General features: G+C 44.8%; 1 protein-coding gene across 2 annotated transcripts in view; it reads right to left on the bottom strand.

The window, feature by feature from the left end:
* The window catches only part of TGFB2 (transforming growth factor beta 2), a 92,812-nt gene that overhangs the window by 32,872 nt on the left and 35,913 nt on the right, over positions 1-24,027 (bottom strand). For both annotated transcript variants that reach the window (XM_018060159.1, XM_018060160.1), the window contains one exon: positions 3,084-3,247. In XM_018060159.1, the coding sequence (XP_017915648.1) occupies positions 3,084-3,247 (164 nt within the window). The remainder of the gene's footprint in view (positions 1-3,083; positions 3,248-24,027) is intronic.

The raw sequence follows: 24,027 nt of genomic DNA, 5'->3' as shown, positions 1-24,027 counted from the left end.
TTATTTTCCTTAAAACTACCTCCTTCCCAGATTCCTGTGTTCAGTGACACTGAACAAACCCAAGGTCACAGTCTCCATTCAATGGGCTTCCATCTTGAGCTGTACCTTTTCCAATTGTTGTTCAGTCGCTAAGTCGTCTCTTTGAGACCTCATGGACTATAGCCTGCCAGGCTCCTCTGTCCAGACAAGAATACTAGAGTGGGTTGCTATTTCCTTCTCCAGGGGACCTTCCCAACTCAGGGATCGAACCCGTCTCTCCTGCTTGGCAGGCAGATTCTTTACCGCTGAGCCACCAGGGAAGCCCCATTTTTTCCAGTTTGGGGACTTTAACTGGAACAGAGCTTGCTGTTCATGTCATGGGGCAGCCAGTGCTGCAGTAACCTCTGGGGATGTACACATCCCTTGAGGACTCATTAAAGTCCTCTAAATTCCAGCCTCCAAGTACAGATCCCCTCCTGGAGATGAGACAGCCTCTGTGAGGAAGACAAACCATCAGTATTCCACTATCAGAGGTCACACCTCAGGGCAAAAAGTCAGGAGCCAAAGAATAATAGTGATTTAGCAGCTTACGTTACAGGCATCAAAACCTAACAAACCTTGCCTTCAAGTAACTGAAGTCACATGTCACATAATTAAAACAGGGCCAGAGAGCACAATCCATCTGTACAGGGAGGCATGTAAGAGCGTCTTAATTGAAAAAAAGAAGAAAAAGGAGGACAGGGAATCATGTTTTTAATTTTCAAATCATCTTTTAATATCTCTGACTAACTCTGATCAAGCTGCTTTTTCAGAGAACTCAGTCTTTGCTTTCCCTCCAAATATCACTCCACCCTCTGGCCGGCCTAGTTTCTCTTATTTTTCTTCTATTCTGGCTGATTTTGAGGCAAAGAGGTAGGAAAGGATTTGCTACAAACAGCAAACGTGGTGAGGAGTGAGCACTTGGGAGTCAGAGTTGGACTTGTATCCCAGCCCTGCCCCCTCCTAGCTCTGTGACTCTGGCCAAGGGACTTAATTTCTCTGTGACTCAGCACCTTCTGTAAAAATAAGAAAGAATACAGGAGTAGAAAGAATATTTCAAATGGGTGAAGGTGGTCCAAAGGCACAAACTTCCAGCTACATGATGAGTAAGTTCTAGGGATGTGATGTACGACATAGTGACCATAGTTAGCAATACTAGATGGAATATTTGAAAGTTGCTACTAGAGTAAATCTTAGCAGTTCTCACCACAAAGAAAAACAGACGTGTGAGTATGTGAAGCAATGGGTGTTAAGTGAACTTATTATGGTGATCATTTTGCAATATATACATATATTAAATCCTTATATTGTACCACTTGAACTAATACAATGTTATGTGCCTATTATATGTCAATAAATGGGGAAAAAAAGATGCCTCATCGTGCAAACTTCATAGCAGAGCTGTAAGAACAGAGATAATATTAATAAAGGGCTTAGCAGAGGGTCTGGTACACAGAAAGGTGACTCTGTCTGATGCTTTTAGAACATGCCTTAAAATTCGAAGGTCTCCAAGGAAGGTACCTGAGGATCCATAATAATAAGTAAGAATCACTTTTCATGAACACACATGTAACTCGTATTTGAAAACTCTTAACAGCTTTAACTTCATTCTCTGAGATGTCATAACCAACATTTATTTGTGATAATTTTTCCATTTTCCTAATAAATGCAAAGAAAAGTCTTCACCAAATTTCCAAACGTTTACAATCCAGGACAATTAGAGGTTTCCACCTACAGATGTCAATTCCTCTCATTCCCTCAGATACGCCCGCTTCTCAGTCATATTGTCTCACGTGTTTCCTCCATAACATTGGGTTTCTTGGGTCTGTTCTTGACCTTGTTTATCTCCTTTTACATACCTTCCCTGGAGGGCAACCCTCTCCCTGAGTCTTTCCTCACCCCCTAGCACTGAGCACCATCTCTATAGCATCTTCTATAGGCCCTGTCAAAGGAGACCCTGTTTCCTGCTTTAATAGATGCTTCTTGAGGCCCCACCCAAACATCAAGTCCACAGTGAAATCCTTCCAACTCTGCCCCCTACATACCGTGTTTATATGACACGATGACGTATTCACTATGACCATGTCTGCCTCCCCTAGTAGACTCAGAGCTTTTAGAGCAGTGCTTTCATGTGCACCAGAGTCCCCTAAAGATCTTGGGTCATGCTGATGCCACATGAGTAATAAGCTGTTAAGAATATCTCTCACCTCTCAGTAACTTGGCATCAGCACCATCATCATCACTGCCATCATCAGCATCATCATCATCACCATCACTCATCACCATCATCACCATCATCATCATCACCATAATTAATCACCATCATCATCACCACCATCATCACCACCACCATCATCATTCATCACCATCATCATCACCACCATCATCACCACCACCATCATCATTCATCACCATCATCATCACCACCATCATCACCATCTTTTGACACTGCTGCTCAGTGAGATGAGATGAGGATGATAAGATGAGATCTTAGGGAGATGAGATGCCAAGGCTGCCTGAAATAATGGAGGGCAGAGGTGAACAGAGGATGTGCATTTGGTGGGGGATGGACTGGAAAGCCTGAGTAGAACCAGAAAGGAAGAGGAGGCTGGATCAGGTCAGTGAAGAGACAGGAGGTAGCAAAGATGGGAAGAAAAGAGAGTAACAGGGATGGAGAGGAGACAATAGGAAGGGAAGAAAAGGAGAAAGAGATGGCCATCAGATGAGAAAAGAAAGGTGGCTGACTTCTCTCCTTGGGGTGGGATTGGTCTTGTACCATCTGATCTTCCAGAGTAGGGGGTGAATTTCAGGACTGGAGCCTTCCAGAGGATGGTCATTCCAGCCATTTACGCTCAGAGCTTCCCCCGTTCACATTAAAGGTTCTGCCTTCCTGAGCAACTCAGGAATAAGCTGTCACTGTGAGAGGAATAACAAATAAGGGCCTGTCCCATGATTGTGAGTGTAGAAAATGACCCATCAGTTCAGAAAAATTTCAGTCTGCAGTTAAGTCCTTTATCCTAAGACTTAAAACTCATTGTCCATTCAAACGACCCAAACAAAATTACCTGATACAGCTCGATCCGTTGTTCAGGCACTCTGGCTTTCGGGTTCTGTAAACGAAAGACTCTGAACTCGGCCTTCACCAAATTGGAAGCATTCTTCTCCATCGAGGAGACGTCAAATCGAACAATTCTAAAGTATGGTCTGTAGAAAGTGGGCGGGATGGCATCTGTAAAAAGTTAGGGCAATCATTGAAAATGATAAAAATCCATTGTTCTCTCACAAAAGACCCTGCAGCATGAGACAGCCTTAAGAAACCTTACAGGAAATATCTATAGAATGATTTCGTTTCCAATGGCCAATTTAATATCATTAACAATTGAACTAGGAAAAAAAAGAATAAGCATGTGCATTTGGTTACAGGAGTAGCCGATTAAAAGGGATTAACAAACCACTTCCAATTCCATTTGAAGGCCCGAAGTTAACCCTCTTCTTTGAAAGCTGACGGAGTGGTGGAAAATCCTAAATGGTTATGAACTGGAACAAATTCATGACAGTTGATGCCTGGAGAAAGCTGTCAGGCTTGCATACACTTTAATCAAATGTGCCAAGAAAATAGCTCCTAATGGCAAGCAGTTTGCCCATGTATTTTTTCCCTTGAAATTTTGGCTCCCAAACACTCTACTCTCTCCAGATTCATGGACTGCATCTTTTTCAGCTTCTATAATTTGGTCTTTGACACACATAGGACCAAATACACCCTCTAGTGAAGTTAGGGTGAGGACTGTTGAATGAAAACACACACGTAGTAGCAATACCAGGTCCAGTCTTAAAATTCTTTATTCGGCATAAATGTTCACTGGTGGGAGGGAATCCTAGCGAATGAAGAGAAAGAACCAACCCCAATGCCTTCTGCTCTGAGCCATGAAAAACACAGATTTGCAGACAGCCCACGACAATTTCAAGTTCGTGGGCTGCTAGAATTTTGCTGTTATTTTGAGGTAACCTGTCTTTGCCTTTGGATATATAACTCAGGGTTAAAACAAAACCAAAGCAAGTTTGAATTCTATCCCCATACTTCCTATACAACACCCATTTATTAAGTATCTACACTGGGCAGGCTAGCTGTTACAGGTATGTTTCTATAGTATAGGTAGAATAGGTATATTCCTACAATACTCTTTGAAAATCTCCTGCAAACTTACTTTCATTATTCTGGAATGTACCATCCAACTCTGGTGGTTTGATGGTGTTCTACCCCCTCCTCAATTATGTCACTTCATTACAACGTAATCATTCTCAGTTTCCATGGCCCTTTACAAATGTTTTCTTTTGGTGGGGGCGGGGGAGCTTCCCTGGTGGCTCAGATGGTTAAAGAATCTGCCTGCAATGGGGGAGACCTGGGTTCAATCCCCGGATCAGGAAGATCCCTTGGAGGAGGAAATGGGTACCCACTCCAGTATTCTTGCCTGGAGAATTCCATGGATAGAGGAGCCTGGAGGGCTACAGTCCACTTACAAATGTTTTTATTATTTTGCTATTATGCTTGCTTATTTTGTTCTCCTCAATGAAATTTTAAGAATCCTGAGGACTGACAGTATTTCTCATATATTTTTCTGCAGCTACTAGAACAGAAGTCTGCACATATGAAGTTCACCAAATATCCACTGTTTGCACAGTTGGTCATCAACAGGAGTTTTGAAAGACTTAAGCATCTGGTTATTGGCAAGACTAGCTTCTTATTAAATAAATGTACCATCTTGCTGATCTTAAAATAGAAATAAATACCTTTCATGATTTCCTGGGAAATCCTTGCTCTGGGATGATTACACTGAAAAATTGAATGCTAGGAACACACCAGCATTTCACTATCTTAAGAACTGTGTACTTTTTCCCCTCACAGAGGCTTTTCTCCATCCTTTCCCCATGTCCCATGACTCTCAGAAAGCAGCTCATCGGGAAGTGATACATTTCAAACCATGCTCTGCTTGATGACTGCTTCACAAATGACTGTGTGATCTGAAACTTTGTAGATCCAAAGTCTCAGAAACAATCAAACAAACAAACCTCCCCAAATTTAAAGCATCCGGGAGGGATCCTTCCTAGAATCTGCAGTGATGTTGGCCACAGCCCCCAAATCCAAATTTGCTATAGTTTGGATTTACATTGCTGTAGCATCTGCCTTTGGCAAAAAAGCAATGCCTACTGACATTTTTGGTTGTTTTAAGATTGAAATGTAAAGTGCGGCAGATAGTACTGTTAAAAATCCAACAACCTATGTAAGAAAAAAAAGAAAAAAATCAACCTTTCTGCTGGAAAATGACCAGCCCAGGATGGGACCGGCCCAGAACAGGCTGGTCCCATCCTGACAGCTCAGCTGAAAATAGGCTGGGAATCCAGGCAGAGAGGCCTGGGAGGATGGCTTCACACACTCTCCAGGTTGGCCAGAAGCTTCCACAGGCCTAGTTTCTGCATTTATCTTCTCAGGGCCTCCCCATCAGAGAGCAGAAGCTTCAAACATGCTTGGAAAGAGCATCCTGAAAGGGCAAGGCTGCTTCAGTGGGTTTCCTGTCATTAGAAACAGTAAACAATCTTGCTGGTTTCCCCCTTCCTTTCAGTGAAAACCACCCCCCAACCCCAGGGGCCTACGCTACTTCCACAGACATGCAGCGTTCACACCCGGCCACCCCAATCTTATCCTTCCATCAAGTTTGTAAATAAGCACTCTTGAGATTTATTTTTATTCTCTTTTGTGTTTATTAAACTTTGAACAATTTTTTTTTCCCTTTCTGGTCATCTGCCCATACACACACTTGCTTTTTACGGCCGCTTCAGACAAGGAGGTCAATTTTGTTTCTCCTTCTTCTAAGCAAATCATCCAACGATCCAGTCCTAGGCTTTCGAGCTTTGAAGGGGTGTTTGCAAATATTTACGGGCGTCGCTGGATAGTTAAGTACGTTGTTCTCTTCTGCTCCCTATAAGCTGGCAATCAGCCCTCCTCCCCTCTGGCCATGATAACTGTGTTGGCTGTTTTGACTGCCTGATAATATAAATCCACATATCTGGTGCTTGTTGTATAAGTCGAAGCTGTTCACGGAGGAGGTGAAATGACAGTTGGGCATCCCTTCCCTCCCCGCCAGTGCCTGGGCTTTGGACTCATGACTCCGCGAAGGGACCAGGCCAGCAGGACACAGCAGCCTTTCCCAAACCCCTGCTGCAGCATCCAAGAGCAGGAGCTCATTGGATAAAGACTGGTAACTTCAAGAACTGACTACCACTTCTAAGGGTCGGTCCCAGCTGTCCCCAGCTGTCCTCTGCTATGGGTGACCAGCCCCTAGCCTGGCCAAGGTACTTGAGCAACTTCCCAAATACGTCTGCACTGGAAGAAAAAATAAAAGTCACAGCAAATTGCTCAGACCCAACTCATGATCCTTACCTCATAGAAGCTCTCAGAAGCACGGTACAAAGAGCTGAACATGGCCCCTCTATACCTCGCCTGGTGCTGGGGCTCCATTCCCATGCTCGTATTCAATGGCTTGATCCACACATCTGGCCTGGGAGGGATGCAGCTTTTTTCTCCACTTTCTGCAAGGACTCGTGTCCCCCTTTGGAATGCGAGCTCTCTCTGAAGGCCTCTGGTATTTCAACTCAGCTTCTACCCCATTGTGAGGTAGTGACTTGGGTTTGACCTTTGCCAACTTGCCCTCGCATATCCTAGTTGGCACTCTCCTCTCGATGTCTGACCCACTCTTTCTTGGTTCCATCAGATGGCACTTTCCACCAGCTCTGTGGATTTCAGACCACCAAACTGGTTCTGCTCCCCTACCTTACCTCACCTCCCTCCTCACCCGCCACCATCCCATGTGCCTTCCTGTCTTTAAAAGGCTTGCACCTAGGAGATTCCAGAATGTCACCCAATGAGTAGTGTTCCCCTTACCTCAAATCCCTGCTAAATCTCACTTAGGGGAATACACAGAGAGGAAAAAAAGGGGGAAGTCTAACTATTGATTTCTAAAGTCTAGCACCTTAGAAATAAAGTACACAATAAATGTAATGAGTTTGAATAAACCCCAAACCATCCCTGCTCTCCCCACCCTCCAGCCCTTGGAAGAATTGTCTTCCACGAAACCAGTCCCTGGTGCCAAAAAGGCTGGGAACCACTGGTGTACAGAATGCCCAGTGATAGCGTCCAACCACAAGCTACTTTCATGCATTCTAGGTTGACTTGTCATCTGTTCCAAATAACTATCAACTCATTGTAAATTGTCTCCTCCCCATGTTAGCACCTCGTTGTCAGCAATCTGCACTTAAGAATCCTTCGGTTCCCCATGGCCCAGGGATGGCTTCACGGGCGTGTGGTCATGGCAGTTGTACCAGTTCCCAAGCTCGGAAAAGGCTCACACTGGAATCTGATATTCTGTGGTCGCCGTCTTGAACACCTTGATCATTTCACCTTTGAATTTAGGCTTCAAATGTGACATCTACTGGGACAACGGGGCTAGAGTAGGGCCATGGAGCCTCACTCCTGAACTCTGCCACCCTTCCATACTCCTGGCCTCCCAAGAATTGGTGCTGGAACCCCTGCCCCCTACCCCCCAGAGAGCCGGTGTCAGGCACCCATACCCGAAGCATCTCAGATAGGGCATGGGGGCAGCGGTGTCACCCGAGGCTGGCAATGCAACAGCACAATCAGACGCAACTCAGTGGCAGCAGGGACCGAGTCTTGCCACAGTCCCATATAATTATAGGACCTGCATGCAGGGGGCCCTTTAAGGCCACCTGAATTTTAACCCCAAATCAAAAAAGTCTTATCTATGCGGCAACAGAGACGGCATTTAGCTTTTCAGAACCTATTTCTTCATCTATATAACAAGGTAAATAATCCCCTACTTCATATGTACTGACTCAGGTTGTCAGGATCACACAAATGAGCAGATGGAACATTCAAGAACTGGGTTTAGAACAAACTTCCTCTCAAAAAAGGTCCCTTCCTATCCCCTTTTACATCCTGCAACAAAGGGGCTAAGTGATCCTTGGGCCTTCTTTGAATGTCCCACACTTACCACCTAATTGAATTAGAGGAGAAAGAGAAAAGTGTCCTGGGGCAGTTGATCAAGGACTCTGGGTGTTCAATTCCTGCCCGCTGCAGAGAGGAGTGACAGTCACCACTATACTCACAGGCGCCCCACCACCAGACTTTAATATTTACCTGCTGTGCTCAACCCTGACCATCAGAAAGGATGACGAGAGAATTCTATCCTCCCAGCAAACACCCTCTGCACCAAACAACTCCAGCTCTCACGACAATGCTCAGATTAGAACTGTTCTAGTCAAGGCTATGGTTTTTCCTATGGTCATGTATGGATGTGAGAGTTGGACTGTGAAGAAGTCTGAGCACTGAAGAACTGATGCTTTTGAACTGTGGTGTTGGAGAAGACTCTTGAGGGTCCCTTGGACTGCAAGGAGATCCAACCAGTCCATTCTGAAGGAGATCAACCCTGGGATTTCTTTGGAAGGAATGATGCTGAAGCTGAAGCTCCAGTACTTTGGCCACCTCATGCGAAGAGTTCTCATTGGAAAAGACTCTGGGGCTGGGAGGGATTGAGGGCAGGAGGAGAAGGGGACGACCAAGGATGAGATGGCTGGATGGCATCGTGGACTCGATGGGTGTGAGTCTGAGTGAACTCCAGGAGATGGTGATGGACAGGGAGGTCTGGCGTGCTGCGATTCATGGGGTCGCAAAGAGTCAGACACGACTGAGCAACTGAACTGAACTGAACACATAAGTTAGTAAAAAGCACAAACCGAAGAAAGGTCTTACAATGTCACCAATATGTGAGGAGCTCTGGCAGAAAGAGGAGATTTGGAGACTGAAAGAAATACCCAAGGACATCGAGAGTTCAGCCTTTAGGGGGGCAATGCTTCAATCATCTCTATCTGTGGTCTATTCCCTATTGGGCTGCTTACACCACAAAACTAGTGGGAAAAAATGTGTGTGCCAGACATTGGAATTGCGGGTCAAGTATTCCTGAGTATATGTTGCATTTACTAAAGCAGTGGTTCTGGAAGTATGGTCTTGGACCACAGCATCTGCCTCACCTGGGAACCTGGGATAAGTGCAAAGTATCCAAGAAAGCCTGATGCACCATCAAAGTTTAAGAACCACTGTGCTAAAAGGTACCCATTGGCTACTAGCTGGAGAGGCCAGTGCTATTTAACAAAGCAAGCAGATTAGCAGAGGCCAAGAAGAAAGAGACCTTAATTTCTAACAACTGCTCTCTTGAAGCTGGCACTCACAGAACCCCCAAGGGAAACTGGCATTGGTCTCAATGTCCTCGGGGAATTTCTAGGATAAGTCAGAGGGCAGTAGTTCAAAATGAAAGGTAAAAGATATGCCTCGTACTCAGTCGCTTCAGTCATGTCTGACTCTTTGCAACCCCATGGACTGTATAGCCTGCCAGGCTCCTCTGTCCATGGGATTTTCCAGGCAAGAATACTGGAGTGGATTGCCATTTCCTTCTCCAGGGGATCTTCCTGACACTGGGACTGAACTCATGTCTTTTATGTCTCCTGCATTGGCAGGCAGGTTCTTTACCACTAGCGCCACCCATGAAATTTAAAAGACACTTGCTCTTTGGAAGAAAAGTTATGACAAACCTAGATAGCATATTCAAAAACAGAGACATCACTCTGCTGACACAAGTCCCTATAGTCAAAACTATGGTTTTTCCAGTAGTCATGTATGGATATGAGAGTTGGACCATAAAGGCTGAGAGCCAAAGAATTGATGCTGTGGTGTTGGAGAAGACTTAGACTGGGGACTCTACCCCAGGTAAAGGAAATCAACCCTGAACATTCATTGGAAGGACTGACACTGAAGCTGAAGCTCCAATAATCTGGCCACCTGATGAGAAGAGCCAACTCATTGGGAAAGACCCTGATGCTGCAAAAGATTGAAGGCAAAAGAAGAAGCAGCAACAGAGGATGAGATGGTTGAATGGTGTCACCGACTCAGTAGACATGACTCTGAGCAAGCTCCAGGAGACAGAGGAGGAAAGAGGAACCTGGCATGCTGCAATCCACGGGGTCACAAAGAGTCAGACACAGCTTAGCAATCAAACAACAACATGGGAGCGAAGGATTGTTAGAGGCCCAGAGGTTCTGTTTGTCTTACTCCCCGAAGCACTCACTAGTTACCTGAATTTCATTTTATGTTTCATTGATTTTTATTGGAATATAATTGCTTTACAACGCTGTGTTGGTTTCTGCTGTACAGCCAAGTGAATCAGGTATACATATACAGGTATCTCCTCTTTTTTGGATTTCCTTCCCATTTCGGTCACCCCAGATGATTTAAGTAGAGTTTCCTATGCAATACAGTAGGTTCTCATTAGTTATCTATTTAATACATGGTATCAAAGGTGTACATTTCTGAATCTTAAATACAAGCTAGAGTCCTTTGTAGGGGAGAAGTTGTAAGAGGCTTACAGAGCATCCTAGGGCCCTGTTGTTTAGCGTGGATGTACAGATCCTATTCTATAGCAGGGTTTCTCATGAGTGGGCATGGGGTAATGCTCAATGCTCTGCGTTTTAACAAGCTCCTATGCAACTCTTATGTACCCTAAAGTTTGAGGACCACTGAAATAAACCATGGGCTTCCCAGATGATGCTAATGGTAAAGAACTCATCTGCCAGTGCAGAAGATGGTATAAGAGACTCAGGTTTGATCTCTGGGTCGGGAAGATCCCCTGGATGTGGAAATGACAACCCGCTCTTGGATTCTTGCCTGGGAAATTCCACGGACAGAGGAGCCTGGCAGGCTACAGTCCATGGCTTATAAAGAGTCAGACACAACTTAGTGACTGAGAACACGTGCATGAACGCCCTAGACTACAGTTTACAAGTTCGTTATAGAGCTATAATCAACTTGGCTAGGCTTCCCCTCCCTTCAATCTCATGAACTAGTCAGGGATGAATAAAATACGCCCATTTCCCCATCCCCACCCTGAAAAGAACAGTCTCAACTCAGCCTCAGAATTTTATTTCACAATCATCTCCCATTTTCTAATAGCTTTACATGCTTCATTTCTGCTAAAGAGGTGTTTCCATCCCCATTTCCCAGATAAAGAAATCAAAAGCAAGGAGAACCAAGTAACTTCTGGCTAAGGTCAAGGTAAGGCTGGCCTGTCAATCAAAAGCTCTGGCTTTTCACCACAATATCCTGTCTCCTGCACAAAGGAGTCCCATGAGTCAAAGACATGAATCCAACCCCAGGCAGAAATACCAACACTCACTGGAGTATTGCATTGCAAAAACGGGCACAAGAAAGTAACTCCTTACAACTGTTTGACTTATTAAAAGCTCCAGAAACTTGAATGCAAAGCCTAGTATTTTTACTGATGGTCCTTAGAAGAATGGCCCTGATATAGCGATCTGTGGTTTGTTCAGTGCAAAAGTTCCCCCATAAAAGACACAGTGCTAAGGTCAGGATGGCCCACGATCTTTTGAACCCCCTTAAACATACGCATGATGCCTTGAGCCTGGGAAGCACCCACTGGTTCTCGTCCCCAAGCTCCTCAAATAAACAGAACAAACTTCTCATCCTCTTTCCAGCAATGACTATACATTCCCTGAAGCTCTGCAGCGATCCACATGGACTTTCAACAGCACTTGATGAGGACTCCTCGTTCCTGATGTCCCGAGCTTTGAGAGAAGTAGTTTGGGGTTCCTTAGACATCCTCTGGGGTGCAGCAAGACAAGCAACCCACCGCAGGGCCAGAGGGCAAGAATGAGCTGCTGTTTGTGTGCACATAGACACGGCCAGCAAGAAACCAAGACAGTTGTGTTCGGGGGTTTTCTCCGATTTGTTTTGGCACACGGGAGATGGATTTGATTTCACCACCACAGCCCAAGCACTGCTGACACTCAAGTCCCAGCAATTTAATACAAAATGACTGAGGAATAAACAGTGCATCACCAGCGGTTGCTGATTTTCTCCCTGGCCATCTCTCCTATTAAGTGTAACCCAGCCCTGGAGCACTTTTGATGGAAACTGGGTGTCTTGGAGAGGCAGATGGTGTCAGACCTGTCATGCTGCTGGAAGTCCGGAGTCTAACTGTGTCAGCATCAGCGTATGTGACTTGGCCCTCATCTAGCTACTATTTGAGACTGCGCACGCTGTCAGCAGAACTGTTTAGGCCCCTTCTTACACAGGGCCAAAAAAAGAAAGAAAGTAAAAATCACAATGATGCCAGCCCAGGGTGGTTGGTCTTATTGAACTATGACAGATACAGGGTTCCTAGCTTCGACTCCAAAGTTTCCATCACGTTCATAAAACTCCACTTACGTGGAGACACCTATTCCATTTTGATTTCTCTACATTTCTCATTGTGCTCAGGATTGTGTATGGAGAGGGCGCCTGGATCCACTTGTGCAGGCAGGTGGACCAAGAATGGGACACACTCCTTAGGAATGACGTCACGGTGGGAGGCTCTCCTCCTGGTTGGACTAAGTGATCAAAGTCACTCTTCTCTGCCATCGTCTCATCTTTAAATTCATCAAACTCTTTTTTTTATCTTTCTCCCTCCTTGTCTTCTCTCCTTCCATTGCTCCACTTTCTCTCTTCTTATTTTTCTTCAGTCTATGCTTTTTTTTTTTTCCTCTAAAAAATAGGGGGCAAAGCAGTCATGACTCGATGGACATGAGTTCCAGCAAGCTTCGGGAGATGGTGATGGACAGGGAAGCCTGGTGTACTGCAGACCATGCGGTTGCAAAGAATCGGACACGACTGAGTAACTGAACCGAATCAAATGGCCTTTAAAGAGGCCAATACCCTCAAGACATAGCTAGTCACACAGCCATTCTAGAACCCAGCAATGGCCACATCATGGTCAACAAAAAGAAGGCAATTGGCAGCCAGTGGCTAAGACCCTCTGCACTCTCAAATGCAGGGGACCCGGGTCCAATCCCTGGTCAGGAAACTAGACCCCACATGCCGCAACTAAAGATCCTGCATGCCGCAATGAAAATCAAAGGTCACACGTGCCACAACTAAGGCCTGGCACAGCAAAATAAATAAATAAATATTTTAAAAAATTTTGTAAAAAAAAAAATAAGGATTGATTCCACTAACAAAGTAAACTTGGAAATGTAGGATCTCACCCTTAATCTCTTCATGGATGAGAGGCACCTTTTATTTTTAAGCTTCTTCTGCAGATTGAGAAACGAGTAAAATCTTGCCAGAATTACACAAAACATTGGCAAAATAAAGATGAAAATGTACCCTGTTGGACATTCTGGCTCATCCCTGTAGAGAGCTTTCCTAACCCAGAACAAACAGACATTCCCCTTTCCAGAAACTCTGCACTTTCCCTGGAGCTCTGTGATGATTGGTGTGGACTGTTTGACATGCTTAATGGGTGTAGTGTCTCTTATTAGCTTGCAAATCTTTCTCTAATCTTCCTAAAATTATAGCGGTGATGCATATAATGGCCATTGCGTGTCTTGTACTGGGAGCTCTTGTCTCTATGTTGTCTGTAAGCCTCTTGCTTGTGGCCTGACTTCTTTGTCAGGCAATCACCTAATTACTTGGAGGCACTGTGCTGGTTTGCTGCTCTGCCCTGGAGCTAAGCTAATAAGCGACGGGCACACCCTGCTAGGATTGCAAGCTATTTACCAACTTCACCAAGTGGGACAGGCTATGATTGCTGATGTATTAAATTCATGACTTGGGAGTGAGGACATGTGAAGAGGAAGAGATGGTCTGGATTATCTCGTTTGAAAAGTAAAGTAAATACAGCTAACGTTGATTCTCCCTGAAACTTCATTGCACTTAGAAATGAGAACACATAAAGGGCTTGCCTGGCATCTATTATGTGCTCTCTCCAAGTTCCTGGGATCTAATTCCCTCTTGCTGCAGTGTCTTGTTCGAGACAAGACAGTATCTTCTAGAACTCCTTCAGTGACAGAGACCTCAAAGCTCAGGCAGATGACCTGCTGCAGTCTCTGACAGCTCCCGCTGTACAAAGAGTTCTTCCCTATGCTGGACTGAGATCTGCTTACCTCCAAGGTCTGTCTACTGGGATGGGTGCTGCCACACAAGATGATTCACTTCCTTTTCCACTTGACCCTACTCAGAAATTGTGAGGCCAGATTTCATGTCTCCTTGCCCCCACGTCTGTTCTTTTCTAAGTAAACATTCCTATTTCTTTTTATTTTGAGAGCCTTTTACCTCCATGGATGGTCTGCTCTCTGCTCCAATTTTAAAACTGGACCCTTAAATTTGAACATAATTCTCAAGTCAGAATAGAGTAGAATTATCACCTTCCTTATGGTAGAACTTATACTTTTATTAATGCATCCCAACAGTGAATTATTCTCATTCTCTCTCTCTTTTAACCTTTCTACTCATATTTTTTTCTATGTGTTTTGAGTGCATAATAAATTAGAAGTCTTCAGTCTTTTCCACACAACCTATATTTCACAGATGTCATTATCTTATGTTTCATACCCTGAAACTTTTCTGTGTGCAAATTTTACAGTATGCCCCTATTCAATACGTATTTATTTGATTTAAATACTCATTTCAATTATGCTCAGATGGATGTGAAATCTGATTCGGTGAACCTGTGTTTTCATTTTGCAGAGGACAGAGTCTTAAAATCAGAACTATTCTGCTAAATGCCAGTCTTGAATCTTGACTAGAAAGATCGTAGGCAGTAAGAATTGCTTGAAAGGAATTTTTAGTATCAGATATCTTTATTAGCATTTCAGTAGATGGTCATTCAGTACCTTACAAAGAATACCAGAGTTTCAAAAAATGGAGCTTTCTCAGGGTTGGTAGATGTATTCACCAAGGGCGTGGACTCTTCCTCCATCCTGTTTGTACTGGCAACACAGCTATGGGCAATTAAGATATGGGAACATACAGGAATTATAGGAATCCAGATGAACTGTGGCATGACCGAGTTCTGGAATGGAGCCGCAGGTGTTATGCTTGTTTTAAGAATTCTTATGCATTTGGGCACTAAGCAGCTTTCTGTTCAAGGTCGAGCCACCATTTGCAAGAGGAGAAAACACAGCTTTTAAAGTGAGAATCTCCAAGGCAGAACTAGACCACAGCTAAGTACCTTGAAATGTTTGAGTGTCTTATTTTTATTTAATTATCTGACAGCAAGCCCTACCACCTAGCTTCAATCTCGTGACTTTGGTGTGTAGAGGTATGTACACAGTTTCATCTGCTCGTAGGGACACTGGGAAATGAAACTGGTTAAATAGTAGTAGGCAAGACCTCCACAGAGTGAATCCAATTGGTCCCAAGTTACTTTACACCTCAGCAAAGGGAAAGGGCACTGTCATTTTGAGAATGGAAAGAGAATTCTTAAGGGAAAAAAAAAAGTTTCTTCTCTTTGGGGAAGCTTTAGCTCTGGCTCACAGCTCTATTATCTTTCTAAGCCTTCAGAAGCCTTAGTGGTGACCTTCTTGATGGTCCAGTGGCGAAGAATCCACCTGCCAACACAGGCGCTCGGGTTTGACCCCTGATCCAGGAAGAGTCCACATGCCATAGGGCAACTAAGCCCGAGCATCACAACTACTGAAGCTGGTTCACTCTAGAGCCCATGCTCCACAACAAGAGAAGCTCTTGCACACAGCTAGAGAGTAGCCCCTGCTCTGCAGCTAAAGAAAGACCACACGCAGCAACAAAGACTCAGTGCAGCCAGAAACAAATCAATAAAATTTAAAAAATAATAAATTTATAAAAAGGAAAGACAAAGTCTTGGTGGTAGGGGTCAAAACTCAGGCACTTTCTGAAGCTCTCCCCACTCTCTTTTCTCAGAGGTGGATGTGTAGATGGCACAGACCAACACCTTTGTTTAGTTCTAAGCCAAGGGCTGGCCTACACTTCTTAAAAAAGCATTTACTAAGTATCCTTTAAAGAAGAGCTTGTTGAATAAGCTTCAAAAGCTTTTTGAAAGTCACTCAGTCATGTCCAACTATTTGTGACTCCATGGACAGCAGCCCGGCAGGCTCCTCTGTCCATGGAATTCTCCAGGCAAGAATTCTGGAGTTGGTTGCCATTCCCTTCTCCAGGGGATTTTCCCGACCCAGGGATTGAACCTGGATCTCTAGCATCGCAGGCAGACTCTTTACCACCTGAGCCACCAGGGAAGCCCCTTTGAATAAGCCAGTGCTTCTTAAATGTGTTAGAGTGGAAGCAAATAGAACTCCCAGGGCACCACAGTGATGTATAAACACACGCATAACCAGACTAAAATAAGCGGCAAACGCAGGGAGAGATATGGAACCTTTCCACAACACCAGCGTGGGGTTTACCTGCATGTACTCAAGGATGCCCTAAAATCAAGGGAATAACTTTTACCAGGTTGGGGTGTGTCTACTATGTCCCTGACCATATTCCATTTCTTGTCATATTACGTTGGTTTCATTAGACTATTCTTAAAGCCTAGACAACATATCAGAAAGATTTCTACAGGTCAGAAAACTGAGAAAATAGCCAGTTTTATAATCTCACTGGAATAAATTAATTGAGCTTCTTTGTGTACACGGACAGGAAGATTACCGGTAAAGAACGCACATGATGCACAACAGAGTGTGTGACAGCGTCCTGAGAGCAACTGCTGCCAGAAGATGTTTGACAGCGGAAACTTGGTAACACTTCTCAATTCCTTTCAAGGACTCTTGGACACCCCAGGAATTCTCCTCGGGGAAAGCAAGTCATGTTGCTGCTCGGCTATAGCACTCGACTGGAGACCCCGAGGGTCAGGAAGAGGTCTGCACACATCTATTTCACCTATAGGAGAGCGCCTTTTTAGAGCTTTGTGACAAGCTGCCCCTTGGACTGACACTGCGAGGACAGGCCCTCGAAACATTGCCTCTATATTGGAGGGACGAGCCTTCGTAAGTCTCATGAGTACAGGGACTGAAACCTCTCCCTCCCCAACGCCTCCCGGTACATAATAAGTGCCCAATAAATATCACCATGGAGATGAATCCTTTTCTCAATGATGACAACCAGCATAATTCACAAGCTCTATCATCTTCCTAGGATTTTACGCCCTACAATGTACTTTTACATACATTGTGAGCCTGATAACTCCATCTCCATTCTACTGTTGAGGAAACCATAGTTCAGAGGCCAGACAGTCTTATTTAAATAAGTCTGGGGACCTCTGACAGCAGGCTCAGGACCTGTCCCCTCCTGTAAGATATAAAGCAGCTGATGGAGCCGCATAACCTCTTAGACAATGCATTCTTGAGTGAAGGCTGGGGAGACCAGTTCTGAGGCCTTCATGGTATTCCAACTTGAAGAGATATGGAAACATTAAAATAAACACACCATCTTTTCCACCAGCTCTGATGCACTCTGGTGAGAACGGTTTTCATTGTTATTGTGAAGGACTATTCTAGGGCCAAGGGTACTACATGTCCAGCAGCCTGAGAGTGCTTAGAAGGGACCAAGATGGAGAACGCGACTCATGCTCAGGCAGCTACCTTGGGGATCAGGACATACAGTGAGTGACCTTTCCTGGAACTAGTACTTTGGGAATGATACTGAAATTCCAGAGGGAAGAAGGGAACAGTTTCCCCCATGTTTCAGCAGGGGATTAAGGTATTTTTAGGACATCTCTGTCTTCCACAGTGGATGAGGGAGAGACGGGACCAGAGGCAACTGCGTGTGTGCATGTGTGGTAAGTTGCTTCAGTCAGACTCCGTGCAACCCCATGGATTGTAGCCTGCCAGACTCCTCTGTCCGTGGGATTCTCCAGGCAAGAATACTGGAGTGGGTTGCCATTTCCTCCTCCAGGGGGTCTTCCTGACCCAGGGATCAAACTTGCATCTTCTATGTCTCTTGCATGGGCAGGTCGGTTCTTTACCACTAGGGCCACATGAAGCAGTGGGCATAAGACCCAGAAGGACTTCCTGTAGGTCCAGTGATTGGGACTCTGTCATTCCACTGCAGGAGGGGGCATGGTTTTGATCCCTAATCAGGGAACTAAGGCCCCATAAGCCATATGGCGTGGCAAAAAATAAAAATTAAAAAAGCATTGTTAAAAAATGAATGAAAGACTCATTGATGCTTTTTGACCATCAGCCACTATGACAAAACCACTTTTTGGTGTATAAAGTAATTCCACAATTACTCAGACATTTACTGCATTTGTAAAATTGCTTCTCTGAATGTAGGGGATCAGCTGACCTCTCTTCCCTCAGGATGGCCTCACATAAGTCATTCTGCCTTGAACAGGCGATCAGTGCAGCCCAAACACAGACAGACTTATATAAGGCCCGGCTAATTGCTTTCTTGAAATCAATTTATCATATATTAATTACTCCTTGTTCATTGTAGGAAGGAAGCTAGGGAGCTCTCAGAGGCAAACATGCCTTCTCTATTGCTTTACTAGGGGCTGACCAGGTGGCACTAGTGGTAAAGAACCCATCTGCCAATGCAGAAGAGGCAAGAGGCTCAGGTTTGATCCCTGAGTTGGGAAGATCCCCTGGAGAAGGGCATGGCAACCCACTCCAGTATTCTTGCCTGGAGAATCCCATGGACAAATGAGCCTGGCGGGCTATAGTCCATGGTATGGCAACACGACTGAGTGACTGAGCATAGCTCTACTATAATTGCACATGTGTGTAATAAACTCAGGCTCATGAGTCTAACCAGAGCTTCTAATCTCACATAGGACAGACACATCTTGCTTTTGGCGGGCCTTATAGGCTGCGTTGTTTTCCGTAAAGGATAATGCTGATGGGAGGAATGCTGCGGCAGGCATGATGGGTGCACAAACAGACACACGAACTTCATGGCATGTTTAGCAACGTCAACTACCCCTCAGAATCCTCGAAACCCAAAAACGCCTTATGAGCCTAACATATGGAGAGACAGTCAGCATGCACTCAGTCCTATTCGCCCAGACTGCCATCTGACCAGCTTTCTTCCCAAGTCTAGCATGAGTGAAAAGTGAAGTCGCTCAGTCGTGTCTGACTCTTTTCGACCCCATGGACTGTAGCCTACCAGGTTCCTCTGTCCATGAGATTCTCCAAGCAAGAATACTGGAGTGGATTGCCATTTTCTTCTGTAGGGGATCTTCCCAACCCAGGGATTGAACCCAGGTCTCCTGCATTGGAGTCAAATGCTTTAACCTCTGAGCCACCAGAGTGAAAGGATGCACAATGCAAAAGCGGCGCAGGTCTTGGACAGTGGCTATTGGAACCGCGGAGGAATTTACAACGCAATGTGGGCGGGGCTCTGCAGATATCAGCTTGAAGAGGGCGGGTGGGTGTGATCTCTATAGGGATTTTTCTAGAGGCATCAAAAACCTCTCCCGGGCTCAGTTCCCTGCTTTCTACAAGAACACTGGGCTGGGGCTAGACTTTAAGGCTGGGAGAGTCACTCCCTACCCATAAGGTCACGGGGGTTGGCTGGCCTTTTCTAGCTTGTCAAGACACCGTGGTACAAGGAAAACTCACTTTTCTTCACCGCTGCTAAGTCACATCAGTCGTGTCCGACTCTGTGCGACCCCGTAGACGGCAGCCCACCAGGCTCCCCCGTCCCTGGGATTCGCCAGGCAATAACACTGGGTTGCCATTTTCTTCTCCAATGCATGAAAGTGAAAAGTGAAAGTGAAGTCACTCAGTTGTGTCCGACCCTCAACGACCCCATGGACTGCAGCCTTCCAGGCTCCTCCATCCATGGGATTTTCCAGGCAAGAGTACTAGAGTGGGGTGCCATTGCCTTCTCCGACTTTTCTTCGCAGCCATCCTTTTCTCTCTCTTAACCCCTACCCAGTGAAAAGCCCTGACAATTTTCAAATAAAGAGACAACTTTAAGACACGTCTTGCTTTGTCCCCTAGGATTTCAACCTGCGTTCCTAGCTTTGTGGGCACACCGTCATCTCTGCTGCCCCGTCTCCTGCCCACGCTCCCTCACCACAGCTGACTCGGCCCCAAGCGCTAAATGCACCATCTGACTTCTGATCTCCAAACATGCCAAATGCTAACACACTGCCACGCCCATGCCACATGTATCCTTCACCTAGAAACCCTTTACATCTGGCAAATTCTACTCATTCTTGAAGGTCCGGCCCAGTTTGTCCTCTTTTCAGAGGAATTCGCAGCTCTTCCAGAGCAGAAGCAATCTCTCCCTTCTTTGGGTGCAACAACCGTCTTATGTATGACAGTTCTCTCTTTAGATTTTACCTGATAGATGGGTGGGAGGACTCAGATTAATTTCTGTGTAATAATACTTACTCTTGCTTGTAAGAATTGCTCCAAGGGTTAACTAAGGTAATGACTATGAACACAGCCACTGCTCAAGAAATGTAAGTTTATATTATTAACAGACCACTGAGAGCACACAGGGAAAGGCAGCATCCAGTCTTTGAGTCTGATGCCAGGAAGACTCTCCTAAAGAAAAAGTCACATAGGTCAAAACTACAGGAGAATCTGAAACCCTGTGGATGGGAGGTATTTTCTCTGTCTTTAGAGTCAAACAAACAAGCACAGTCCTTGGCTCCATTTCTCCTACTCAGTGGATAACTATTAGTATCAGAACCCTATGAACCCAATCCAATGGACTTAGATTTCCTGACCCATTGGATAACTCACATAAAACCGGGTGTAAAAAGAGATTTCTGGTGATTTTACTATAAAAAGTCATTAACGTGCAGTTTACAACATGCTTTCTTGGATATGATCTCATTTTTTTACTTCAGTGACATCTCATTTAGATGCTCTCATACAAGAACAGTGCCTGCTATGAGCCAGCATCCACCTTTGGTTGTGCAAGAGGTTTAGAGCAGGCAAGTCACTCATGCATGCAGTTAGGGCAGTGGCTGAAAATCGCAAGCCAAGTCTATCTGACCCCAGCTCCACACTCTCTCTACTGCTCCATGGCCCTTTCTTCCCAATAAAGGCTCATGCTGAAGTTCTTCAAGGTGGAAAGTTCCAAAAGAACAGCCAGAGCTCAGTGAACGACAAGCCATCTCTAAGTGTCAGAACCACCCACAGAAGGCGTCAGAAACTTCTGACTGGGAACAGCCGAAGCCTCAGGACAAGGAGAGACGACAGAAGCAGATGCTCTTTGAAATGTGACCATCCTGACAACTTGTGACCCTGTGCTCAGGTTCATTAGACAGGTCTGGCTTCCAGCCTCTTGAATCTTCTGTTTTCCTCAAAGAGCAAATAATGGGAAGGAAACACAACACTGAGGGTTCAGAGGCTGAGCTCCTGAAAAGCCTCATTTAGGTTCTGAAGGTGTGATATGTCTGTGTTATTGCCCCTTCACCTTGGCTCCTTACCAGCCAAGCACATGATGTGTGTGGGAGAGTTTCTAGCTCCTGATTCAAGGCTGTCTGTTGCAATTAAGTTGCTGCAACTGAGTGAGGAGACTGGTCTTCCTCTTGCCTTGTGGTTGTGTTAAAAAAAAAAAAAAAAACCTTCAGTAAAAAACTCTCCAATCTGGTTAAAGGGATGAAGGGTTTATGTGAGAGTGAAAGTGTTAGCTGTTCAGTTGTGTCTGATTCTTTGTGACCCCATGGACTGTAGCCTGCCTGGCTCCTCTGTCCATGGAATTCTCCAGGGAAGAATACTGGAGTGGGCTGCCATTCCCTCCTCCAGAGGATCTTCCCAACCCAGGGATTGAATCCAAGTCTCCTGCACTGGTAGGTGGATTCTTTATCATCTGAGCCATTGGGAAGTGCAATACATAGGACTACAACTTCTTAGTAAGAACTCCCATTTGCCTCTGAAACTGTGTTGTTATAGATCTCTCTGTGCCTTTAGAGCTCGTGACCACCTTACAGGGCTCTGGTCGGGCTCAAATATGATGATGTATGTGAAAGGGTTTCGTTAAACGCAAAGTAATCCAAAAGTGCAAGGTGGCATGCTTATTCTTTGTTAATAGCTATTTTACACTGAAGTGTAATTGATTCACAGTATTATTAGTTTCAGGTGTACAATGGTGATTCAGTATTTTTACACATTGAAAAATGATCACCATGATATGTCTTACTACCACCTGTCACCACACAAAGTTATTATAGTATAATTGACTCTCTCCCCTATGCTGCAAATTATATTCAAGACTTATTTATTTTATAATAACTGGTAGTCCTTACCTCTTGGGCTCCCTCACCTATTTTACTTATCTTTCCACCCCCTCTCCTCTGGCAACCACCTGTCTGTTCTCTGAATCTATAAGTCAGTTTCTGTTTTGTTATTTGTTCACTTGTTTTGTGTTTTAGATACCATGTATAAGTGAGACCATATGGTATTTGTCTTTCTCTAGGTCCATTCATGTTGTCACAAATGGCAAGATTTTATTCTTTTTATGGCTGAGTAATATTCCATTTAAAACATCTATTTCTGCTTTATTGACTATGCCAAAGCCTCTGACTATGTGGATCACAATAAACTGTGGAAAATTATTCAAGAGATGGGAATACCAGACCACCTGACCTGCCTCTTGAGAAACCTATATGCAGGCCAGGAAGCAACAGTTAGAACTGGACATGGAACAACAGACTGGTTCCAAATAGGACAAGGAGTATGTCGAGGCTGTATATTGCCACCCTGCTTATATAACTTATATGCAGAGTACATCACGAGAAACGCTGGGCTGGAAGAAGTACAAGCTGGAATCAAGATTGCTGGGAGAAATATCAATTACCTCAGATATGCACATGACACCACCCTTATGGCAGAAAATGAAAAGGAACTAAAAAGCCTCTTGATGAAAGTGAAAGAGGAGAGTGAAAAAGTTGGCTTAAAGCTCAACATTCAGAAAACGAAGATCATGGCATCTGGTCCCATCACTTCATGGCAAATAGGTGAAGAAACAGTGGCAGACTTTATTTTGGGGGGCTCCAAAATCACTGCAGATGGTGATTGCAGCCATGAAATTAAAAGACGCTTACTCCTTGGAAGGAAAGTTATGACCAACCTAGATAGCATATTGAAAAGCAGAGACATTACTTTGCCAACAAAGATCCATCTAGTCAAGGCTACGGTTTTTCCAGTGGTCATGTATGGATGTGAAAGTTGGACTGTGAAGAAAGCTGAGCGCCGAAGAATTGATGCTTTTGAACTGTGGTGTTGGATAAGACTCTTGAGAGTCCCTTGGACTGCAAGGAGATCCAACCAGTCCATTCTGAAGGAGATCAGCCCTGGGTATTCTTTGGAAGGACTGAGGCTCAGAGCTGGTAACCAGAAAGCACTGGTAAGTGGATTATCAAATCCAAATCCTGACTCCCACCTCATCACAGAGAAGGATCCTTCAGATTACAATGCACAGAACCTAAGCCCTCTCAGGGGGTCTGTGAGACCACAGCATCATCAGTCCTAAGAATGATACCTGCCAGGGGCCCCGAAGCACCTGTAACCAACTCTCATCTGTTTCCTTGGCTTCCCTGAAGCCCCTCAGGTCATCCTCCAAGTGGCCTTTTAACCAACAGATTTGAGTTTTGCCTTCTCTTCCTTTTTAGCCAGACCCTAGGGGTGTGAAGGACTGTCACAGTCCCTGAGCTTGAGGATGAATGAGGTGAAGCAAATGCGCAGTAGGTACACTGCCTCTAAATCTGCCTTTAATATAGAAGTTACCGATAATAAAAGCAGCAGATCAGATTCCTACCTGCATTCTCTCCTTTAAACTTGACAAAAACTCGACAAGGTAGACACTCTTTTTGTTCCCATTTTGCAGATGAGGGCACTTAAGGTTTAGGAGGATTCCATAATTTATCTAGGGTAGGACTGACGCTGAAGCTGAAGCTCCAATACTTTGGCCACCTGATTCGAAGAGCTGACTCATCGGAAAAGACCCTGATGCTCAGAAAGATTGAGAGAAGGAGGAGAAAAAGGTGACAGAGGATGAGATGGTTTGATTACATCACTGACTCAATAAACATGAGTTTGAGGAAACTGCGGGAGATACTGAAAGACAGGGAAGCTTGGCCTGCTGCGGTTCACACATGACTAGTGACTGAACAACAA

This window comes from Capra hircus, chromosome 16, assembly GCF_001704415.2.
Source record: "Capra hircus breed San Clemente chromosome 16, ASM170441v1, whole genome shotgun sequence".
Lineage (NCBI taxonomy): Eukaryota > Metazoa > Chordata > Mammalia > Artiodactyla > Bovidae > Capra > Capra hircus.
The sequence above is the reverse complement of the archived record's forward strand: the minus strand, read 5'-3'. Positions and strand labels throughout refer to the sequence as shown.